The sequence below is a fragment of the Lepus europaeus genome, chromosome 13, assembly GCF_033115175.1.
Source record: "Lepus europaeus isolate LE1 chromosome 13, mLepTim1.pri, whole genome shotgun sequence".
In the NCBI taxonomy this organism is placed as follows: domain Eukaryota; kingdom Metazoa; phylum Chordata; class Mammalia; order Lagomorpha; family Leporidae; genus Lepus; species Lepus europaeus.
This window is the reverse complement of record NC_084839.1, coordinates 28055547-28067621: the sequence shown is the minus strand read 5'-3', so window position 1 is coordinate 28067621 and position 12075 is coordinate 28055547. Positions and strand designations below refer to the sequence as shown.

Below are 12075 nucleotides of genomic sequence, written 5' to 3'. Positions count from 1 at the left end.
TAACCAAGGGTAACCTACAAATCCACCCTCCAAAGTGTAATGATTTAAGAGTAACTTCACCAAGGGTTAACAAACATTTTTATTTTTTTCCCACATTTTCTTTTTTAATCTGTGCATATTTGTGGAGTACTATGTGATGATTTGTTACACATATACATTGTATAATATCTACAATGATAAATACATTTGTCCCTTTAAGCATTTAACATTTCATTATATTATAAGTTAGTTTAAAACAGACCACAGTTATCAAACCAGTGAGATACTGGCAATGGACCAGACCAATGGCGCAGAACCAAGAATCCAAAAGAACCAATCCATAGGATAATTTAGTGACATAATTCCAATGGCATTGCCTATCAGTAGAGAAGAGATACTTAGTAAATTGATCATCATCAGAAAAAAGTTGGATTCTTATCTAACTTCTTACAGAAAAATAAACTTAGATATATAAAAGATATGAGAAAATCATTAAAATGACAGAGTTGGGAATTGTAACAAAATAATCCACATTGGAAACAACAGAAATATTCATCAAATTTACATGGAGGAACAGATGTGGTGTATTTAAACATAACAATAACATATAATTACTGAAATAAAGGGAATGTAGTTATACACATCATGTTTGTGTCTCAAACATAATGATGAGTTTAAGAAATAAGATGCTGTTCTTTAAGAATCAAATAATGTGATCCCATCCAGATGGAATTAAAATGAAAATAAATGTTTTTATTTACTTAAAAAATGACTTTCAAATTTATTTTTTAAAGTTCTCTTTCTCTTCTCATGGAGAGAGAGCAAAAGTGAGAAAAGAATAAATAAATAAATAAATCTTCCATCTATTGATTCAGTCCCCACATGCCTGCAATAGCTAGGGCTGGACCAGGCTGAAGCCAGTAGCCAGGAACTCCATCCAGGTCTCTCACATGGGTGGCAGGAATCCAAGTATCTGGACCACGATCATTTGCTGCCTCCCAGGATGAACATGAGCAGGATGCTGGATCAGAAAGAGAGGCAGGATTAGGTCCCAGACACTCTGCTGTGCCATAATGTCCACCCCTGCTTTCTTTTAAATATTTATTTGGGAGAGACAAAGCTCTCTGCCATTGGTCCACTCCCCAAATGCCCACAATGGCCAGGGCTGGGCCAGGCCTAAGCTGAGAGCTGGGAGCTCAATCTTTGTGTCCCACATGCCTGGGACTTGAGCCATCACTGCGGTCTCCGGGGGTCCGCATTAACAGGAAAATGGTTTCAGAAGCTGGAGACTGGACCTGACCCCAGATACTCCGATGTGGGGCAGATACTCCAATGTGGGGCAGATACTCTGATGAGGGGTGCAGGTGTCTTGACTGGCATCTGAATCACCAGACTAAATGCCCACTCAACTTTTTAGGGATAAGTAAAAATGTGTTGAAATTGTAAAAAAAAAAAAAAAAAATGTGGTGGCTAATGTGGATTTTAATGAAACATGACAAATATTAGTGTCAATGATTGCTTAGATCCCAGGGCCTCCCTGCAGCCGTCCCGCCTGCTGGGTCTTCTGTTCACAAAAATCTTCCCCTTCCTCCCCACTGCCCCAGGACGTTTATTTACTCGCTGCTCACCCGAGGGAGGCCTTTCCCAGCTGCACTGTTTTTCCAAGGCTTTGTCTTCTGCATCGGAAATGGGTTCCTCCAGGGCTACTATCTGATTTACTGTGCGGACTACCCTGATGCCTGGTACACGGATCTAAGGTTTAGCTTGGGTAAGTAAACCTGAACGCGATCCTCCGCAGGCCAGCCAACGCCCCTGCCCGGGGTCCCAGTCACCTCACCCTCTCCCCGCTCCACCACCGCGACCGCATGGTGAGCCCCTTCACCCTGTCTCACGCCTCCTCAGTGAGACTTCCCCTGACCACCCCGTCCCAAATAGTGGAAGACACTGAGTACTGGCTTTGTTCATTTTTGGAACAAGTGATAAAATCCAAAAATAATAAGCTGAAATCAGAATCAACTGAAATGCCTAACCTGCTTAAAAGCAACCAATGGCTTCGTGGTGCACTTGAAACTCCTGCCCGCTCACTGAGGCCTTGATGTGACTTTTGACCTGTCGTCCTGTCCTCATCTCCTTATCTCCTGCTCCGACCTCACTCTTCAAGTGCATTGGACCTTTGTACCTGCTAGTCCCTCTACCAGGTTGCTCTGCGTCCCATTTTTGCATTCCCCTTACTTGACCCACAAAAGAAATGCAAAGTCTTTGGGAAAACTTTCCCAGCCACTTACCTAAAGAGAGACACCTCCTACCCCTCTCTACTCCCTGTCTCATCACCTTGCTTTGATTTTCTGCATTGTGATGATCGTAATGTGATCTTTTGCTTCGCTTTTTAAATCATCTTAATTGATTTCTACATTCTTCCACTAAGATACAAGCTCTTTAACAAGGGACCCCTTGGCTGTGCCACTTCCGGGGCCCAGGAGCTTGGGACAGTGCTTGGTACCTAGTGAGCCCTCAATGAGTATTAATGAATGAATGATCTCAGCACTCCCCTTGTAACATAGGTGACGGTTAGAATATACGTTTGACAGATGACGAATCTGAGGCTGAGAGAGGCGAAGTGAGTGGGCACACAGGCACGTCTCTGTCTCTGCACCACTCTGTTTCCTGTGCCCACCCCCCCCCCCCAACCTCTGCCCGTGCCCTTTCTCCCAGGCCAGTGATCCTTTGTGTAGACTGGGTGGGGCGGTCATTGCTTCCTATCATGCCAAATCAGGGACCCTGGGTTCTGATGCATTTTGATCAGGACCAAATGCGCTCTGTTGAGAGCAGGGTTGGGCCACTCAGTGGGACAGAGAGGGTTCTGGATTGTCATAGTGCCCATTGGGATGCAGGGCCTCCCATCCCTGATCCTGGCTCTGCTCTGCTCAGACCAGGCCCTTGTCTGTACCAGTGGATGGTACATGTGGAGACGCCACCAGGATATGTGGTTAAAAATACATAAAGCTGTGATCAGTATATATATGTGTGTGTGTGTGTGTGTGTGAAGTGGCAGTGGTGGCAGTCTGTTTTATTGCCATGCCCTTTCATCTACCTCAGATTCCCTTCATGAGCATGGGTCAGGAACGCTCTCCGCAGTGTGTCCCAGCAAACCAATGACTGGTCACCTAAACAATTAAAAATTCACATTGCTTACACAGCATGGAGGGCTGACGGCTTCTGCATTCCTTTGGTTGCTTCCTGGGGCCATTAGGGACCTGGCTGCTTCCTGTCCCATCTCTACTCAACACGCTCACCTGTGGCCCTCATGTTGGTCACCTGCAAGGCAGTGGCTGCCGCTCAAGGCGTTATGCTGGGCAAGCAAAGGGGGACTGAGGAGGAAGTGGAGGCTCCAGGGCCATCAGCAAAGCAAGAGAGTTTCAGAGGACATCCCTGGAGACCTGCCTTTGCATCTCATTGGCAGGACTAGGTCGTGGGATGCCCTCAACTTTCCAGCCTCTGGGAGGGTTCACAAAGGAGAAGGGGTTGGAATTGAGTCTTGAGTTTGGCAGCCCTGGTTTGATTGGGAAGGAGCCAGGGCCTTGCTGTTAACCACCCGTTCATCTGTTTAGTTAACTATTAGACAATGGTGCTTCCCGCTCCCCTGGCTTCCCCTTCCTGTCTCCACCGTGTGGCTATGTGCAGGGCCAGCCTTTAGGCCTAGGGAACAGCACAGCCCTTCCCCCTCCCAAACCCTGGACGAGGGCTGGTTCCCCTCACACTCCCCATACTCCTCCCATATCCCAGTCCAATTCTCAGACTTAGAAAATAAGGGCTTCTCCCTTCAGTTTTAGAAAAAACTGTAGCTTGCAAGGAAAACACCAAAATGAGGCCACATTTTAACTTCTCTCTCCTTTGCCTAGGTGTCTGCATATTTATTCTGGGAATGGGCATCAACATTCACAGTGACTATATATTGCGCCAGCTCAGGAAGCCTGGAGAAATCACCTACAGGATCCCACAAGGTAATGCCTGTCCTGGACCCCAGCTCCCCGTTCCTCTTTGGAGCCTGTCCCAGCGAGAAAGCTATAGTAACCCAGGGGGAGGGGCAGTGAGGGCACACGTGAGGTGGTACAAACCCGCTTGCTCCTTGCCTTCCATGCCCTGTCCCAGCCACAGCACATCTGCCTTTCTAGTCTGCTCCCAGAAGCTAAGAGACCCCTGGAAGGAAGACACTAACCCCCTGGAGGTGGAGAGAGTGTGAGGTGTGAGTGGGGTGGGGATAGACTGCCACCTAGTAGACAGGATTGCCACACACACAGAGGGCCAGTCCTTGCTAGCTTAGCTGAATCCTTCACCACCAACACTCTCCATGGATCTGGACTTATCTAGTGAGTACTAGGGGAGTACTTGGGTATTTCCTTTTAAAGGTATTGGAGAACCATGTGCACTCCATCACATGTTAGCAGGGGAGGTATACTTAGAAGTATACTTCTATACTTAGAAGTATAAATACAGTAATGCATCATTTAACAACAAGGAGCATTCTGGAAAATGCATCCCTAGGTGGTCCCATCGTTGTGCAAACATGGAGTATACACAAATCAGATGGCCCAGCTTATGATGCCCCCAGGCTGTATGGTCCAGCCAATTTTAAGTATTTTTATTTTTTTCCCTCTTTACAGCATTTCTCTTTCTTTCTTTTTTTTTTTTTTTCAATTAAGAACTAAGACACAAACATGCACAGTGACTATATAGGCTAGGTCTGCACAGGGTCAGAATTTCCACCTCCACATCTTTTTGTCATGCTGGAACACCTTTGTTGGCAATAATGTGCAAGGAGCTGCCATCTCCTGTGATTTCAACGCCTTCTTCTGGACACCTCCCAAAGGAACTGCCTGAGCAGTTAACTTTTCTTAATAAGTAGAAGTGCACTCTAAACTAATGGTAAAAGCATAGTATAGCGACTGCACAAACGAGCACCGTAGTTGTCTATTACAGCTATCAAGTGTTACGGACTGTGTGTGTGTGTGCGTGAGTAACGCGTCGTGCTATGACATCTACAGTGGCTATGACGTCACCAGGCAATAGGAACTTTTTAGCTCCTTTATAATCCTGCAGTATACCCCTGCTGTACTGGAGGCCCATAGTTGACTGAAGCAGTGGTCTGTAGTGCATGGCTGCACATTTTTGGAGATAAAGGTATAACATAGTTGAAATCGTAACTGTTCCCAAGGACACAGGATATGAGGCTGACCAATAAAAGCAGATGGAAGTGACTCAGTCCAAATCCATTAAGAATATTTGTGTCGATCAGTAGCTTCCACCCTTTTTGACATAAATTCATCCCTTTATAGCCAAAAATCTCCTGAACTCTGATATATTAATGCAGATTAATATTCATCAAGAAAATAATGGCACAGTTATCATTAATTCAATAGCACATTAAAATAAATTCAAATGTTATGAATATGTTTTGAGTATCTACTTCAAGCAAAAATGATATAGATCCTTTGCAATAGATCACTGGTTCTTATTTTTTTTTTAAAGATTTGATTTATTTATTTGAGAGGTAGAGTTACAGACAGAGAGAGGGAGAGGCAGAGAGAAAAGTCTTCCATCTGCTGGTTCACTCCCCAAATTACCACAATGGCCGGAGCTGCACTGATCTGAAGCCAGGAGCCAGGTGCTTCTTTCCAGTCTCCTATGCGGGTGCAGGGACCCAAGGACTTGGGCCATCTTCTACTGCTTTCCCAGGCCACAGCAGAGAGCTTGATTGGAAGAGGAGCAGCTGGGACTAGAACGTGCACCCATATGGGATGCCGGTGCCGCAGGAGGAGGATTAACCTGTGCCACAGCGCCAACCCCTAGATCACTGGTTCTTTCCAGGATCTAGGGAATCTTAGGCCAGAACCACTGACACAATGGCATCCTCAAGGAAGGTAACATTAAGGAGCTTTGATTTCTCAAATCTTCAGTCAGTAACGAGACAAAGAGGAGCAGAGAAAGCTCTTACAAACCAGGTTGCCAAGGTTAGTTTCCAACTTTTGAGTTATGATGGAGGATGATTTACAAAATATTTTTATGTAACTATAGAAAAAAATGGCTTTGGTTAGAACGTCTCCAGTTTATTATGGGTCATAAAATTTGAGCTTGGATATATTTAATATCATTAGAAATGTGCTGATTTCTAGATACAGTTTTGGGAAAGGCAATAATCTGGTCGAATAGAAAAATGAGACATTTCAAAACAGCAGAAGCAGACATAGCTGGCCTGTGGGACACATTCCTCCCGCCCCTCTTCCCTTCTTTAAATTTCAAGGGAACATGCTCCTTTGCAGATGTGTGTGTGAGTGTATGTGCGTGCGTGCGTGCGTGCGTGTGTGTGTGTGTGTGTGGAGTGGGGGAGCAAATGCCAAAAGAGAACACGATTACTTCTCACAGCACTTCTGATTTGTATTACGTTGACGTAGCGCGTTGATTTGCTCTATGTGACCGAATGTGAACTATGTTGAGTGGCAGTGATCGGTGTCCTGAAAATGTCCCTTCACAGAACAAAACAGAAACCAGACCTCCTGCCCCTCTTCCTTGTCTGCCCGAGGCTAGTGGTCCAGTAGTTGCTAGAGATTTGGACGGAGCCCACCAAGCAGCTGGGGCCGCCACTCACGATTCCAGAATGTTCTATGGGCCACTGGCATGTCTGTGACTGCTGAGGGAGTATCCTGCCCTGCATCTGTTTTGGTTGCCTTTATGCATTTTGGAACAGAACAGAGGGGTTTCGTGTCACAATCAGTCAGCTGCGGTGTTGACTCCTTGGTTCTTCTGCACACAGGTGGCTTGTTCACGTACGTTTCTGGAGCCAACTTCCTGGGTGAGATCATTGAATGGATCGGCTATGCCTTGGCTGCCTGGTCCCTCCCAGCATTTGCATTCGCATTTTTCTCACTGTGTTTCCTTGGGCTGCGTGCTTTTCACCACCATAGGTAAACTTTCCAATAATGGTGGCAATGGCCATGAAACTTTCTTCTCCCGGCAGGTTTTAGCACATGGAGTCCAGTTTACAAAGCTAGGACATTTGTTTTTATAAAGGAAGGTGGGTATTAATAATCTGGTAAATTGCAACTGTTCAGGCTCTTCTTGAAGTTGGAATTTAGCTGGATGACAGCCGCTAAAACTTTTGCAAAGAGTGGCAGTTGGCGCAGGTAGACAAAGGCACCTGAGAACTTCGCTGAAGATGGGTTCACAGAGGAGCACTAGGGAGTCGTGCCCTGGAAGGCTTGCCTGGTGATCTTTACTGCTTAACAAGTGAGCAGCAGATATGAGTTAAGAGGCAAAAGAAGTGACTTCCACTTCCTTGCTTGTTCAGTTCATGTCTGCCACATTTCTTGGAGTGCGTACCATGGGTGGGACCATGGCCAGCATTTCCCAAAGCTTTACAGATAATTCTGGGGTATGGCCAGGACACAGGACCCTGGGGGGAGCACCAGCCCTGGTGCCCGTAACTCTGCTATTTTTAATTCCAGGTTTTGTGCTACCAGTTCAGGTCATCACAGAGCTTTGTCAACTCCAGAAGGGTTATTTTCCTTGGAAACACCGGGGCTTATTTCTGTCCCTCCCTTCTTACCTCACATTCCCGCCCTCATAACTCACAGCCAAGGTCATTCCTGGCTTCCTGGAGAGGTAGGGTAAGCCAATTGTGAGTTTGGTGCAATTTTGAAACAGCCCCATCTGCTGGGAAGTGCTGGAATTGCAGGCATTTAGAACCTGTTCTAAAGGTCTTCGGCCTGGTTTTCCCCACCCTGCTATCCTGGGAGACAGAAGAGCTAACTAAAATCGTCACGGGGAGGGCAGGGGTAGCCTCGGAAGTTGTTACTTGGCTTCAAACCTGAGTGTGAACTTCAGATCCCTTCCCTGAACTTGATTTTCAGGAAGGTGAAAGACCATGCTGACAGGCAACGGACAAGGAGGGGCGTCTGTCCCCTAGTGGGCATGGACCTGGAACCCGGACCAGGAGGGTCCTCCTCCAGCTCTTCCTTGGAGTCACAATCTGGCCAGTGACTCATTCCCTGGTGTTAAACCAAGGAGGGTTCCTTCTTCTGAGAAAAAGTGGCACGGAGAAGAAATGAATGAGACAACAGCTTTCCTCGGGCCCTTTCCTCGCCACCTCCTCGGCTGAGGTGGGCAGAGGACAGGGGGGCCTTGGCTCCTAGGAGTCAGTTCTCCCAGCTCCAGCCTGGTCTGGTGTCTCCGAGAGGCACAGAGCAAGAGGGAGAGGAGAGGGCATCACCGGCACTTGGAAGGTCCCTAGGGAGAGGGAGAGGAGAGGGTGCCACTGGCACTTGGAGGGTCCCTGGGAGGCGGACAGCGAAGCCACCAGAAGTTCCCAGCTGGTGCCACAGCACAATCCAAACCCAGGTCTCTTCCTTTCATGTCAGATTGCCCAGAGGGAGGGTCTGGGGGCGCCTATTTCACAGCCCGCATGGAGCTGTGTGCAGGTGATTAAAAAGCAAAGGCACGCACTTGCCAGAGATGGCGCAGGCAGGGGCGGCTCGCCGGTCTTCTGCAACCGGCACCCAAACCCAGCCGCCTCTTGTAAGTCTTGTTGTTTCTCTCCCAATTCAAACGAAGGTGCTTAAGAGCTACCACGCTTGATTGGTTAAGAGGACAACCTGGTTCCCCAAGCTGAAAGGCTTTTGACGGGATGCATTGGCCTCCTAGTGTTGCCACGGCCAATGACTCCAGCGAGGGTGGGCTTCGGACCTCAAAGCTTTATTCTGTGGAAGTTCTGGAGGTTAGAAATTTGAGCTCAAGGAGTAGGTAACAGCCGGAGCGGGGACTCCTTCCTTGCCCCTCCCTGGCTTCCCTGGCTTTAGTGTAGCTGCAGCAGTCTAACGTCAGCCTCTGTCTGCCCCGTGGGCCTCAGTCTCCAGTTCTGTTGTCCTGTTCTTTTAAGAACTCTCGTCCCATTGGATGAAGCACTCAGTCCCCAACCCCCCACTCCACCCCAGGCTGACCTTGTCTTAATGAGCTCTACAGCAAGACTTGTTCTAGAATGAGGTTCCGTTTGCGGGTCCTGGAGGGTGAGACTTCAGCCCATCTTTTGGGGGCGCGACACTGAATCCATAATGTAAGTTCACACTTTCGCGACATCCCCAGACCTCATGTCAGGATACTTCCCTGGGAACATTGCCAGGTCTCTGGGTTAAGCTTGCTCATGTTCTTTGTGGTCTCTGGAGCCCTGTATTTACAAGCTCAGTTGCGATGGGTACTTCTTTCCACCTATTCCATTCTCTTTTCTGTCCCAGTAGAATATACAGAACATTAGACTAAGCATTCAGTGTAAAATTCAGTGGCAATCAGTTTACCCACAATGTTGTACAAGCATCAGCATTGTCCTCTGACCTGCTACCCTTTCTTTCCCAATGCAAGAAACAACAGCACTTACTCGAGGTAGACTGTAGGAGGTAAAAAGATGAGCAAGTGGCCATCTGGGGTAGTCCAGACCCGAAAATAGATACGCATGTGACAAGGCTTTCAGGCACAGCAAAATGCAACTGATGACCACTGCTCCATTCCACTTATAATTATTCCTTTCTTGTCTCTTAGGTTCTACCTCAAAATGTTTGAGGACTACCCCAAATCTCGGAGAGCCCTTATCCCATTCATCTTTTAAAGAACGCGAAAAAACCAGGAGCCAGGCTCCGACAGCACCAGTGAAAACTGTCAAGCTGCTGAAACTTCACTTTTTTTTTTTTATTAAACTTTTATTTAATGAATATAAATTTCCAAAGTATAGCTTATGGGTTACAATGGCTTCCCCCCTCCCATAACTTCCCTCCTGCCCGCAACCCTCCCCTTTCCCGCTCCCTTTCCCCTTCCATTCATGTTAAGATTCATTTTCAATTCTCTTTATATACAGAAGATCAGTTTAGTATATATTAGGTAAAGATTTCAACATTTTTCACTTTTAAGTGCCGCCACCTGCATACGTAGTGGTCGGTCGCTTGGTGTTCTGCCAGCGGGCCTGGGGATTGTGAGTGGGGCTGGCCTAGGGTTTCTCCCACCCATCCAGAGAGTTCTGTACTGGTCTCCCATTGGAGCTTCAAATGGACCCTGTCCCCTAGAGACTTCCCCTTCCTTGCTGTTCCTCCCGGAAAGTGCAAGGCTCCCCCTGGTATTCTGCCATGGGGAATGCAGCTACATGTGCCTGCCGGGGTCTCTGGAGCAGTGGGGGAGGGGGGCGGGCTGGGAGTCAGGAATGTTCTGGGTGGAGGACACGCTTGCCAAGCTTAGTGAAGGCGTACATTGTGTGTGCCTCTACACAGTAGCAGAGACGTACATTCTGAAACCACACCGCCCTCGAACAAACTCACTCCCACATGGCGACCGAGCCGTCTCTTCCTTTTCCTTCAGTAGGAAGGAGACGAAGCGATCAGATAGACTTTAGATGAAAGGGCCCCCTCCTCAGGTGGCCGAGAACACGCTGATGCACGGAGTCCGTTTGAGAGCTGTGCAGCCTCTCAGCTGATGAGTGCCTCTGTGTTTGGAGGATTTCTCAATCCCCATCAGAGATCATCACAGCCTGGCCTGGAGAACTGGTGTGCATTTTCTTGAAGGCCAGGCTTTTATGACCACAAAGAAAAAGATGTGACCTTGGATGGCCAGTGAGGGAGCCGAGAAGTGTTTCACTGTAGACGTTGCAAACCTGGGTGTTCTGGAAGCTGATGGGAATAGCCCCATCATGGGAACATGTGGAATGAGGGAAACCTGTGAGTGAGAGTGGACGGTGTTTGGCTCGAGGAGATGTCTCCAAGGATATGAAATGCATCAGAGGCACTGAGAACTTCCCTGTCCTGGCGTTCCTTCGTCATAGTCCGTGGGACCTGGCCAAGAAGGTGTGTCCCCAGGGACATGGGCCCACTGACCCTCACAGGCCCCGAGACCAGAAGCTGAGCACTGCAGGTGGAGGGCCACTTCGTGTAGGCAGAAACCTGTCTTGGTGGAGTCAGATAAGGTTCCACACATAGCTTGATTACACATATATAGATATATATTCAATGTTTGCAAAATTTTAAAACTGGGAGGCTGCTGCCTACAACTCTGGTATTCTGACTTTCTAAAGCAGATGGAGGATGTGGGCACCCAGGTGAGCTGGGAAATGAGCAAGCGTCTGGGTCTGTGACCCCTGGGAAGGGGTCAGCCAGCGTGGCAGCTGTTGTACGGGGCTCTCTGTGGAAGAGGTGGACACTCGTGGTCAGATATATGAAAACATCTGGTTTCTCAGGCCTGGGCTTACGGCAAGCATTGACAGTATTTAGCCAACACCAATTTTGTTCACTGTGATGCTAGGTATAGAAAACCACCACGAGAAGCTTTGGAAACTTGAAAGAGCTGAAGATGGGGCAGCTTACTGTAAAATAGGAACTGTAACCGTATCACGAGTACTTGTGCTGTTGATGAAATGCCTCTTGAGTCATGGATGTTCAGTGATTTGGTTTGAATTAAAAAATATGGGACAGCTGGAGTCGCCCGCAGTGGATGGAGCCATGTTCTTTTCCCTGTTCCCCTCCGATGTTTTGATGTCGATGTCCTTTTCTTTTTGCCAACCTGACGTTAGGAGCTGTGGGCTGAAAATGAAGAAGCACGGCTTCTAGAGCTCCTCAACCAGAGCTCAGAACGCCGGGGAGGTGCCAGGTTGGCAGAAGCTAAGGTTGGCTGCCACCCTACGTGCAGGGGTAAAGAACCCTCACAGTGAGATACATCTTCCGTATAGCTTGAGCTTTGGGACCTGCAAGGCTTCTAGTTCTTTCCATGGCATTGAAAACTGCCTTTTGTTACTCCTTTTATCTTGTTATCGTACGAAACACCCAGGCTAGTCCTTGAAACGTAACCAGCATTCAATACATGGGAGCTACTGTTTGTGCAATACCTGCCATCTCAGGACAAAATGGCTGTTTGGTAATTGCATGTTTGTGCCACAAGGGGGCGCTTTATGGAATTTTATGTAGGCGAATCCCAACTTAATTAGATAATTCACATATTAAGGAAAGAAAACAAAACAGAAAACAAAAAAATAACTTTATTGCCATTTCAAGTTAGCATGACCATAGACCTTATTTA

At 47.6% G+C, this 12075-nt stretch overlaps 1 protein-coding gene across 1 annotated transcript in view; it reads left to right on the top strand.

Moving 5' to 3' along the window:
• The window catches only part of SRD5A2 (steroid 5 alpha-reductase 2), a 58496-nt gene extending 47017 nt beyond the window's left edge, over positions 1-11479 (top strand). Inside the window, exons 2-5 of the mRNA XM_062209211.1 lie at positions 1584-1747; positions 3879-3980; positions 6788-6938; positions 9562-11479. Of these exons, the coding sequence (XP_062065195.1) occupies positions 1584-1747; positions 3879-3980; positions 6788-6938; positions 9562-9628 (484 nt within the window). The 3' untranslated portion in view covers positions 9629-11479. The remainder of the gene's footprint in view (positions 1-1583; positions 1748-3878; positions 3981-6787; positions 6939-9561) is intronic.
• Positions 11480-12075: the final 596 nt, after the last annotated feature.